At 41.0% G+C, this 12866-nt stretch overlaps 1 protein-coding gene across 1 annotated transcript in view; it reads right to left on the reverse strand.

The window, feature by feature from the left end:
* LOC117452423 (phosphatidylinositol transfer protein beta isoform-like) overlaps positions 1-12866 on the reverse strand; it is a 29631-nt gene that overhangs the window by 13820 nt on the left and 2945 nt on the right. Inside the window, exon 2 of the mRNA XM_034091047.1 lies at positions 230-260. Coding sequence (XP_033946938.1) covers positions 230-260 — 31 coding nt within the window. The remainder of the gene's footprint in view (positions 1-229; positions 261-12866) is intronic.

Below are 12866 nucleotides of genomic sequence, written 5' to 3' on the forward strand. Positions count from 1 at the left end.
ATATTAAGAATAGAGTCGATGTGGTCAAAAATAAAGTGCTGCAGCAGTATTTTTGAACTGTTTAAAAGATTATTTTTTAAAAGGTGGCAATCACTTTTTGGAGCCATTGTTTGCCCCAGACATAAATGTGACTAAGTGAAAATGTACAAGAAAAAAGTTAGAAGAAATAAATGAAATGAGAGCATTTGACATCATTAATCTAGTTGTTTAGGTAATGAAGATTACTCACCTCCTCAACACTACAGGGTAGAACCACTCGACTGCAAGAGAAAGAGAAGTGTGATTACATTCAAACATACTTGTTTCTTAAAGACACAGTTTATTATTAGGCACTTCTGTCAGAAGCACTGCACTATTGTTTTTGAAGTGAACGAATATAACTTCACCTCCAAAGTTTCCAAACATACTCAAGGCAGGTGCAGAAAGACAATACACTTTCTAAAAACACTTCTCCACACAATATGAACAAAGTTAACGGCCGCAGGAGAGGCAGCATTGCCACCACCATGCCTTATAAATAACATCAATAATTCACGCTTCTGACTGTATGAGAACAGGAAGCCAGTCATTGTGGCTCTTCCTGAGGTAACAACCATTACTGCCCAGTTTGACAAACTGCTGACTTCAGCAACATGAGAGGAACCCATCATTAGAGCAGAGCAATAGTGGGTAATGAGGAGGACTTTAGAGGGAAATGTAAGGAGTGGGCCATGTTAAGTCACAAATATTTCTTAAAACAACAAATGTGCTGCAGACAAGTGACAGCAGGCACAGCACTTTGACAACAACAATATCTTAATTTGTATCTGACAAGATATCAGAAGTTCAGAACATTAAAAGACAGTGTGTTCTTGTTGCATAGTTAGAGTACATGTCCTGACAGACTGTTACTTCAGGGTGAGGTAAGGGTACTTAGGGTTAGAACCAATTGCATCATTTACCCTGATGAGCATGACAATTCAGTCAATGACCACAAACCATACAGTGCAAGAGGTGGTACAAGTAGGCAGAGGAAGTTCTCTCAATGCATGCATCTAAAGCTAGATGATGTGGTAACCCATGAAAACGTGATCAAGTGTTTTGTCCAAAATAAACACTACTCTAATTTAATTTCAAACCTTTATTTAACCAGATTGGTCCCATTGAGATCATAGATCTCTTTTTCAAGGGAGACCTGCAGCATATAGGTTCCACATGAAACATAAAACAATAAGGACATTATACATTATATTTACAGGATACATAGTTATAGACATTTACAAGTGCCCATTGTATCAGCAAGCATTTCATTTAGCCTAGCTTTAAAAACATGCAGAGGAATGAGATTGCTCAGTTTCAATTTTTGCTGAAGATTGTTCCAAGCAAGTGGAGCTGCGCACTAGGGATGTAACGGTATACGTACCGAAATTATTCGGTACGGGCCCTTCGGTTACGAATATAACGTTAAACGTAAAACAAATTGGGAACGTGAACAACTTCTTGGAAGTAATCTCAGGTGCTGCGTCGCAGCATTCAGAGTAATTTGCTCCCATTGTGTTCAACGCGTCATAGAGCGAGCAAGTCATTTCATTGGACGAGCTGGTCAGAGGGATGCGTTCAAATGTAGTCAGTAATTTGTGGAACTGTCGAAATGGCGAACGCAGATAAAGTTGAGCTCGAAAATCCTCCAGCATCATTGAAGTCTCCGGTTTGGGAACATTTTGGTTTCGCAGTTACGCACAAGGATGACGGACAAAGACAGGTGGACCGAACCAAAGCTGTTTGTCGGCATTGTTCAACTAACATTGGTTACGCGGCTGGCGATACATCAAACTTGCACACTCATTTGAAAAGGCATCACCCGAACGTGAATATCACCGGTACCAAAAGACTGAAGTGCAAACCCAACTCCCATTAGCATTTAAGCCTCCACCACTCGCAAAAACTTCAGACCGAGCCAAAGCTATTACAAACGGCAAATATCCTTATGTTGCCATGTTAGCAAAGCGCTACCTGGCTGTATCTGCTACTACCTCTGTCCCTAGCGAGAGGGTGTTCTCCACAGCAGGAGACATTGTTAGTGCCAGCAGATCTGCCCTTTCGGCAAGCAATGTGGACAAGTTCATCTTTCTTTAAAAAAACATGAAATGACAAGCAAGTCCTAATGTCAAACTGGCTGCTTAGGTACTAGTACAGTACAACTACAGATTATTTCAGTTCATCGAAAAGCTGCACCTTAATGTTTATTTTATTATATTTATTAGAGTGAATATTCATAGTTTAATAATAATTAAAAACCCAAAACTAATATGTTGTGTTTTGTGAGTACTATCAATCAATCAATCAATCAATCAATCAATCAATCAATCAATCAATCAATCAATCATCAATCAATGTTTATTTATATAGCCCAATATCACAAATGTTACATTTGTCTCAGTGGTCTTCACAGTGTGTACAGAATATCAGTATGACAATACGACACCCTCTGTCCTTAGACCCTCACATCGTACAAGGAAAAACTTCCAAAGAAAACCCAGTTTAAAGGGAAAAATGGGAGAAACCTCAGGGAGAGCAACAGAGGAGGGATCCCTCTCCCAGGACGGACAGACGTGCAATAGATGCCGTGTGTAAATTGAAAAGATAATACATTTGCAACTAGTACAGTAAAGTTCAAATACAGATTATTTCAGTTCATCGAAATGCTGCACCTTAATGTTTATTTTATTATATTTTGTATTTATTTGAGTGAATACATTATTCACAGTTTAATAATAATTTAAAAAAAATATGTTATGTGATAATTTTTTCTGCTGTACCGAAAACGTACCGAACCGAACCGTGACCTAAAAACCGAGGTACGTACCGAACCGAAATCTTTGTGAACCGTTACACCCCTACTGCGCACATAAAAGCTGTCTTACCTAAGACAGTCCTTGCTAGAGATGTCCCGATCCGATCACGTGATCGGCTCCGATCCCCGATCACGTGATTTTCAAAAGATCGGGAGAAAAAAATCGGGGATCTGGATTTTTTTTTTTTTTTTTTTTTATAAAATATTTTTTTTTTCATTTAATGTTACAAAACAAAAATGACCATGTTCACGTCTTAAAGTCATCCTGAGGACTTAGTTTTGGTTTAAAATTACACAACATCATGTATGTGTTGCTTTCTTTGGGCTTGTTTTCAGACCTGGTTGCTTATTTCTCTGAAATCTGGCAACAGAGTGGGCGCAGTGCAGAGGCGGATTTAGGATTGTAGGAGATCCGGGGCTTAGCCCAGGAGTTGTTGGGGGGGGGAGGGGTGCAGGGGTAAAGTGCTATTTTTTTTACAAGTGGGGGGTGGACCAAACATCCTTTAGGGGGGTCGTCGCCTCCTCTAGGGGGGTCCGGGGGCATGCTCCCCTCAGGAAGAATTTTTTTTAAATATTGAAGTTAAAAGCATCAATCTGGTGCACTTTGAGAGCAACATTAACCCTACCTTAATAATACCTTAAAGGGGACATATCATGCTATATTTGAACAATATATTGTAGGGCCATACCTATATAAAGTATATAAATAGTTTTTCTTTCAAAATACCAAACAGATCCTGCATGTTGCCTTCTGATGTGATTTAGCATGTTTGGCGTGTGTTGCCATTAGCATACCGCACCGCTATCGAACAACGCCGACACACCGTCCTCTTCCGATCCACTGCGCATTGCTTATCGTTTTATAGATCTATTCTCATCCACCATCTTTGTTTGTGACGTAAAGAGTGTAAGAGTCACGTTTCTGAATCGGGCACTCTGAGTGGATGCAGTCACAGCCAATCGGATTCAGAGTGTTGCCTGTCAGTTCCGTTGCCTGTCAGTTCTGTTGCTATGTTTCCGTTGTTATGTGTACTGAAACGAGAGCCGGTATAATTCCTATAAAACTAAATAAAAACTAAATAAAAATTGGAATACGTTATTTTAGTATCTTAAAAGTAGACTGAGGTATGAAGGGTTAACGTTACATCTTAGAATAATTTGTAGTCATGTTCTGTATCAGGGTATATGCAGGAATCCTGAAGTCAAATTTAATACCTTTTAAGACCTTTTTTAAGACCCTTTCCATACATTTTAAGACCTCATCGCAACTTCGAGTTCTAACCGGTTACATTGAAGACACACTTTACCTCACATTTACTATTGATTGTAAGATAGCACAACTAAACAGAGTGCAGACAGACTACTGAAGCCTCCTCTCCACATGAACTTCCACCTCTCTGTGAAGGTCAGGTTTAATGCAGCAAGCTGCTTTGTTGCTTCTGTACTCTTTCATTCCAGTAAAACTCCTCAGAAACCAGTATTTGACCAATAAACAAAACAATTGACAAAACTTTGAACTATGAAATATATTAAACTTTGGTGAGCTTCAGTGGGGTAATGCCATATAGAGCTCCCTCACAAATACCCAGGGGTTAAATTGGGCTGGGGCTGTCCGCAAACGCAAAAAAGTCTTCCGTTCACACGCATTCGATTCATTAACGTGTCCGTTCACACTAGACCGCTGGAAATGCTGGAAACGCTGTAGTACATATGCCAGGCCTGTAAGTGGCGCTGCTGCTGCCACAAAATACACCAAAAGCAGCGACGAAGACCCCGGAGCATGGTTGTCATGGTCGCCCTTCTGTATATCTCTCAGGTAGTCCACCAGCAGATAACAACCCCCCCCCCCCCCCCCACAGAGCGGAGCAAGGCAACGAAACTTAAAATAAGAAGCAGCATTTTATGGCACGCTATGCATGGGGCCGCCTTGAGGGGGTTTCCCGACATGTTGTTTCAGTAAATTAAAGGGTGTTTCATGTTGTCGTTGCTGTGGACCTTCTTAATACCTTGGAAAATGCCGTTTAATACTTTTTAATAGCCTTAATTTTCGCTAAATTGATTTATCAACTTTTAATACTTTTTAAGACCCCGCGGACACCCTGTGTATACATACTAACATATAAGGGTATTGACTTAGTGTGGTTTATCTTTTTGTCGCTGCTTTTAATTTAAACTGAGCTGTTGTGTTCATCAGTAAAGTGGAACTTCTGTGTATTCATATCTTAAACTGCACTGTAACTTTTTATTCATGTATTTTTTCTTTTAATGTTTCTTTTATTATCTTTTACTGTTTTTAAATGCCTTTGTCTGAATGTCTTTCATTTTTGTAAAGCACCTTGAATTGCCTTGTGTTGAAAGGTGCTATATAAATAAACTTGCCTTGCCTACTCCATGTTTACTAGCTATAAGATTAACGTTATAGTACATCACTCTTTTTCACTTCTTACTCAGTCAGCCAGAGTGCAGATATCACCATTAGATTCACACACCTGAAACATCATCCATTTCTTCACTGCTGGTGATGAGATTGTTGTCAGTTGCTGATACTGCTGCTGCTGCTGCTGCTGCTGCTGCTGCTGCAGCAGCTTGTGGCGCCTGCTTCGATGAAAATAACTTTCTAATATCCATAACTTAGGCTATTAGCTTAAAACTCGTCAGGCACTAGGAAGGATCACTTCTTCTTCAGGGCAGGGAGGGCTACGCAGTACGCAGGCTAATGTCCCGCAGCGGCTGCCTCTCTGGTGGACTCCGGTACTGCACATTACTCCCGAGACATTTAAAAAAAAAAAAAAAAAAATCTAATTTTTTATTTTTATTTTTTTTAAGTGAAACATCCGGGGCTTTTCAGAAAACATCCGGGGCTTGAGCCCAAGTAGCCACCCCCTAGCGCCGCCTCTGGCTCAGTGTCTAATAGTAGCAGCAAGCTAGCGAGAGGCTACGTTCAGCTGGTGACTCGGGAGTCGGGACAGAGAAAATGTCAGGAGTTTGGAAGTATTATAAAATTGAAAGCGAAGGCAGTGTAACAGCCAGATGCAATGTTTGCAAGGCAGAGGTTCCGCGTGGTGGAAAGAACAGAGCTACGTTCAACACGACCAATCTAATACGCCACCTGAGAAACAAACACCAACAACAACACGACGAGTACACAGCGGCCACTCGGGGAACGGCACTGAAACAACCGACACTCTCAGAGACTTCTAAAAGGAAAGAGAAACGGCCCCAGAACAGTGAAAAGGCCAACACAATAACAGCCAAGATAGCTGAATTCATCGCGTTGGATGACCAGCCGTTATCTGTTACCTTTTTTTTTTCTCTTAATGCGTTGCATAAAGATCGGATCGGGAAAAATCGGTATCGGCAGATTGTCAAAATCAAATGATCGGAATCGGATCGGGAGTAAAAAAAGGTGATCGGGACATCCCTAGTCCTTGCTCTTGGCACTAGGGTGACCAGATGTCCCGCTTTGCGCGGGACTGCACAGCATTTTCACGACTTTTGGGGCGTCCCGCAAATTGAGACGATGTCCCGCATATTTCATTTTGATTGGCTAAAACGCTTTTCTTTAAAATCAGATTCATCCAATGGCTGTTGAGAAAGCAGGGAAGGCTATCATCAGGGGGCTGTGTTTGCTGTCAATCAAACTGTAACACACGGCGGGTGCTGGTCAAGTGTTAACCAATGAGAGTAACTCACTCACACACACCCCCCTCACCACCCCGCCAAACAACAACAACGAACGCAGGCGACGCAGCAGGTTATGGAAAATGGAGGAAACTGAAACTACAGCTAAGAAGAAAAGAAGATGCACATACAACAAAGACTGGGAATACACTTACCCGTGGGTGCAGCCAGTGCAGGGCGACTCTCAGAGAGTTTTTTGCAATCTTTGCAAGAGTAATTTTTAAATTTCACATGGCAGTGAATACGACGTCAAAAGACACAGAGAATGCGATTCTCACAAGAAACGTGTCGCTCAAAAAGAGACACCCCACTCTATGGAGACATTCCTACTCAAACCAAAAAACGATGGCCACTCAGACAAGGTAACAGCAGCAGAAATAACCAGTGTTTACCATATAGTGCAACACTCCCATTCATACCGGTCAAATGACTGGTAACAAGCTAGCACCGACCATTTTTCCAGACTCTGAAATAGTAAAGAAAATGTCATTTGGTCGTACAAAAGCAGCGTCCATAATAACAGATGTGCTTGCCCCTGCCTCTGTGAAGAGTTGTTTGACAGAGTCAAAGACACCAGTGGTTCTAGGTGACAAAATAGCCCACACACTGTGTGGAGGCCCACCTTCTGTTGCTGTGATGGACAAAACTGAAAGCTATTTTATTTTATGTATTATTATGTTTCTGTTCCCTCCTGGCCAGTGTTGGTTTTATTTTATCTATTAATTTATGTTGTGCCTACTTGTACAGGTAATACACTAGTTGAATTAAGAAGATGCATTTCTAAACACTTGAAGTGAATAATGCCTGCTGCCTTAGTTTACTTTATTAAAAAACTGCATTTTGACTTCACTTTCTGTTCTGTTGTTATATATTTGTTACGTTTTTTTTCCCGGGGGTTGCTGTTGAGAGGGTGTCCCACATTGTCCCACACAACCATACTCCTTGTCCCACATTTGGTTTGTTGGGATCTGGTCACCCTACTTGGCACATCTAACAAGACTACATCATGTGACCTCAGACAATAGCTGCTTGCAACTCTCTGTGTGATCAGAGAGCAGATATAATACGGGAGTTTACCCAACAAAGCTTTATAAATAAACGTGTACCAATGACTGAGCCTCCGTACAGAGAGTGATGGTAAACCTGCCTTGGTATACAGTGTACAGTGATGTGTAAGCGCTTTACAATTTGTGACAAATCTCAGAGCACTGTGATACGCAGCATCCAATTTGCTCAGGTAATTGGCAGGTGCATTCATATACAACAAATCACCATAGTCCAGCACAGGTAAAAAGATCACAGTGACTAGCCTTTTCCTGGCCTCAAGCGAGAAACAGGACTCGTTTCTGAAAAAGAACCCTAGCCTAACCCTCAGTTTTTTAAGCAGGTTATTGACATGAAGTTTAAAAGAGAGACAATCATCAAGCCAGATACCAAGGTATTTGTAACAGGCAACAACTTCAAGTTTTGTTCCTTGCGTAGTTACAATATCTAAAACAGGCTCTGGTGTCTTTTTAGCTTTTGAAAAGAGCATTACCTTGGTTTTATCCACATTTAAAAGAAGCTTTAATTCAGAGAGCTGAGACTGAATAGTGTTAAAAACAGCTTGTAATTTAACAACAGCCTCTTTAATGGAGGGACCTGCACAATACATCACAGTATCATCCGCATAAAAATGTAAAGTAGCTTCATCCACATTATCACCTACACTGTTAATATATATGGAGAATAAAAGTGGTCCTAAAACAGAACCTTGTGGTACACCATTAGAAATGTTTAACCATTCAGAAGACAGTCCATCAAAATGAACACATTGGGACCTTTCAGAGAGGTAGTTCACAAACCACCCCACTGCAAGGCTGGATATGCCAATACTGAGTAGCCTCTGCTTTAAAATGCGATGATCAACGGTGTCAAATGCTTTGGAAAGGTCAATAAACAGAGCTGCACAACTCTGCTTATTATCTAAAATAGTAGTAATGTCATTTACCACTTTCATTGTCGCAGTGATGGTGCTGTGTTTCTTTCTGAATCCTGACTGATGTTTAGACAGGATATCATTTATACATAAAAACTCCTTTACTTGTTCACTCACAAGTCGTTCGAGCACCTTAGCCAGAACTGACAATTTAGAGATTGGCCTATAGTTATTTAAAATAGTTGCCTCCCCTCCTTTCAGTAAAGGCAAGACATAAGCAGACTTCCATACTTTAGGAATTGTATTTGTGCTGAGGGAGAGGTTAAAAAGAGAAGTAAGAGGTGGAGCAATAAAATCTGCAGCTATCTTTAAAAAGAAAGGTTCTACGTTGTCCGGGCCAGCCGGTTTCCTAGGATCTAACTTGGATAATGCTTCATGAACAATACCAATAGTTAAAGGAGTAAAACTGAAAGGGTTTTCCAGACCACATTGTTCAGAGTCAAGGATTGGAGCGTTCACAGGAGCCACACAGCCAAACAGAGAGCCACAAGACACAAAATGCTCATTAAAGCAATTTAGCATAGTAGCCCTGTCTGATATAATGCCAGATGCTGTGGTGAGGCACGGAGGTAGCTCATTTGGGATATCACCAGAGGAAATCGATTTTATGGCTTTCCAAAATTTCCTAGGATTATTCAGGTTTTCTGTGGTAACTGACAAATAGTACTTTGATTTAGCACTTTTTATTTGAGATGTGAAGCTATTTCTTAGCTGCCTAAAACGTAGCCATTCTACCTCTGAGCCTGATTTCCTAGCCTTAGCCCAAGCATTATTTCTCTCATGAAGGAGACTGGACAGCTTAGCAGAAAACCAGGGATTGTTTCGTCCCTTCACTCTAAATTTACGCAGAGGTGCATGTCTATCTATAATTTTCATAAAACCAAGATAAAAATATGACCATGCAGTTTCTACATCAGCACACAAATTGATTTTACCCCAATCAAAATCAAACAGATCATGTAAAAAACCCTGCTCCACAAAGTGTTTTTTGTCTCCCTTTGTGATGATACGTGGTTTAACCTTTTGGACCTTAGTGTCCCTAATTGTGGCTACAACACAGTAGTCACTCACATCATTAGCAAATACTCCCACAGAAGAGTATTTATGTGGAACATTTGTTAAAATTAGATCAATTAAGGAGGATTTATTTGGGGACTTAATATTTGGGCGAGTAGGACTGTCTATAATCTGGGTAAAATTCAATGAGGTACACAGGTTTTTAAAATCCTCTGACACAGAAGTTAACCAGTCCCAATTAAAATCACCAAGCAGCACCATTTCCTTGTAGGAAAGTTGTGATAACAGTTTTGCCAATGACGATAAAGAGTCCTTGACAGCCGAAGGGGCCCTGTAGCAGCCCACCACCATGACCTGTTGACCCTTTGTTACCTCAATATTCACGGCTACAAATTCTAGCTGTTTACCAACAGATTTGGAAACCATATTAGTTACACAAAACTTATTTTTCACATAAATGGCAACGCCACCACCTTTTTTAGGCCGGTCAGTACGATATACACTGTAACCATTTATGTATATGTCAGAGGCCAAAATGGCCCAGATCTAGATATAAAATCAGCAGGAGTAGCTATTTGACTGATACTGCTAGGTGGACCTGGATTTGGCGGTACATTTCCTGATAGTAACAACAATAAAAATACCAAGCACCCTTTCCTCTTAATCAACACACATACATTGACAGCTGTTCTAGAGTCACCAGCAAACTTCGCGAAAGTGAGATTAGAGTTTAAAAAACAATTCTGAAGGACCATCGTGGCAGGCATGTGAGAAAGACAAACATTTTCCGAAATGAATGTCCGCGACAGTGCAACCAGCAATTGTTTGTGCAACACCTCCGAAACTGTACAGGGGATGTCCACTGCGGGCGGCAGAACATACCCGAATCCAGTAGCTTTTTCAGGACGACTAGCGATCTTCTCCTTGTCCAGCACAGCCAAGAAAAGGCACAGCAGAAACACGACACCCGCCATTCTCCCAGTCCAGCACAACAGTATCCACGCTGTTCCCGGAGCAAGGTGGAACCAGGCCTCAGCTACAGCAGCACAGCAGAGTAGAGAAGGTAATCCCACCGCGTTACACCGGCTATTTAATCCACTTTACATCTCCGCCGGTAGCACAGGCGCGGAGAGGAGCGGCGATACGCGCGGTGTGAGCGGCGATACGCGCGGTGTGAGCGGCGATACGCGGTGTGAGGAGCGGCGAGAAGGGCGGCGAGAGGAGAGCCGGGACCACACTTCCGACTCTTTATCTCTGCAAGAGTTGCTCCCTCTCGTGCTAAATCCACTCGGCGGGCAAAAGTAGGATCCCAGAAGTGATTCGCCCAGTGTGGAGTGGCTCCTGAAACCCTTCCCGGCATGCCTTTAGTGGAACTCGGGTCCGCTGTGGTGGATGAGGCTGAACGTGGCTCTCATCCGGAACTCAGCAATGGTGGATCACGTCTCAGCACTGACGGCGTGTAACCTGTTCCTCAGGTGAGTTTCAGAGCACGAGGAGAATAACTATTGGAATTAGGGTTATTCTACACAATGCCACCTATAGTGACATATGACTATCTCTCCAGGGTGCTGCTACAATCTGCTAACAACACCAAGGCATTGTGTTGTGTGACTTGATCAAGAACAAAGGGAACCTAATGAGGGTTCACAGCAATCAATGTGAAGTTAGTGCAGGTTAGGGATGGGTATCGAGAACCGGTACTAAGTCAATACCGGTACCTGATTGGACGGTATCGGTATACCATTAAGCCGCTGGACAAACGGTGCTGCTATCGGTATATGCGTTACGTCTACTTCCTTAGTTTAACTAAACCATTCTGGTTGGTTGGGAACCCTCATCCCGTGTGATGTATCCGGTTTGAGACCCCTCTGATTGGCCACTGTAAATGCCACTCGTCATCTCTCTCAACAGCGCTCCTATTATTGTTGTGAGACTCCCGCAGGCATGGCGGACAGAGCGAAGCGATCGAAGGTCTGGGTGCACTTTAAAAAATGTAGTGGCGATAGTGCAAGGTGCAATCTATGTACTCAATTAGTTGTTGACTGTAATGTGAGCTCCTACACCTATAATAATTTGGCCTTTCATTGAATGCTTTATAAACCAGTTAAACTTACAGATGTCATTGTGAATTGGAAAACTGCATTTAAATGTTGTTAAAGGTCAACGTTTCAATGTATGGTTCAGCAATTGTTGGTCGTTTACTAGGAATTGACATATTTTAAGCTCAAATACTTTTTTCTATGTTTAAACCTTCAGACACATTTTGACGTGTTTCAGTTCAGCACATCATTTATTTTGTGATGATTTAAAAGTACAATCCAGAATAATATACGTACTCGCCTTTATCTTTTTGCCATCTTAGCCTTTTTACCAATTTCTTCATATCACAGTTTTGTCACTGTAAGACAATGTTTTAAGGATCTCTTGTTGAGCTAGGTTGTCAGTTTGAAATGTCTGGATGAAGATGCAACTGATTTACAAATGTTAAAAAAAATTAGCCAGGCCCCTTTAAGTTATTTTAGTCTGCTTCTTAGAAGCTAATGTATAAATTATACAGTTATTTCTGCAAGAAATTTACAATAAAATTACTGTTTAATCTTCACACCTTGTATTCATGTCTATAATTTTGAGGACCAAATTATTGAAAAGTATCGATAAGAGTATCGAAAAATACCGATACCGATAAGCAGTACCGGTATTGATAAAATCCTAACGATACCCATCCCAAGTGCAGGTTATACCATTTCAGAATATTAATCTTGTTCTGTTTAGCACAGACCCCGACAGAAAACTGAAAGAGCAGAAAGAGACAAAGATAACCTTTGAACTGAGCTCAATAGATACAATAACTAGTCATTCGTAAAGAGAACTGGAAGTTTACCATCATAACCTGTGAAGATGTAAATTACGGAATGGTTATATAAGGTTTTTGGGAGGGGTGCCTAAGTTGATTACATATGATCAAATGGAATAATTCAATGTACACAACAGTGCCATAGCTAAGTGTGTGTGTGTTTTTTTTTTTTCTCTCTCTCTCTCTCTCTCTCTCTCCATTATAGGTTGTTGATCTCTGTTGTAATAGGGTTACGTTGCCCTAACCCGTTATGTTGTTCGCGTATGATCCCTTTTTAATTTAAAAGTTTCGTTTTAATTATTTATTTTATATATATATATATATATATATATATATATATATATATGATGTGTACATTTCCGTTAATCGATTAACCATTTTTTTGGGGGTCGAATATTCGAATATACATTTGCTTTCAAATTCCCATCCCTAATTCATACCCATTTAGGCTGCGGCCACACGAGGACGAATTTGGTCGTTTGCGTTACTGTTTAGTGTCATAT

This window comes from Pseudochaenichthys georgianus, chromosome 9 (assembly GCF_902827115.2).
Source record: "Pseudochaenichthys georgianus chromosome 9, fPseGeo1.2, whole genome shotgun sequence".
Taxonomy (NCBI): domain Eukaryota; kingdom Metazoa; phylum Chordata; class Actinopteri; order Perciformes; family Channichthyidae; genus Pseudochaenichthys; species Pseudochaenichthys georgianus.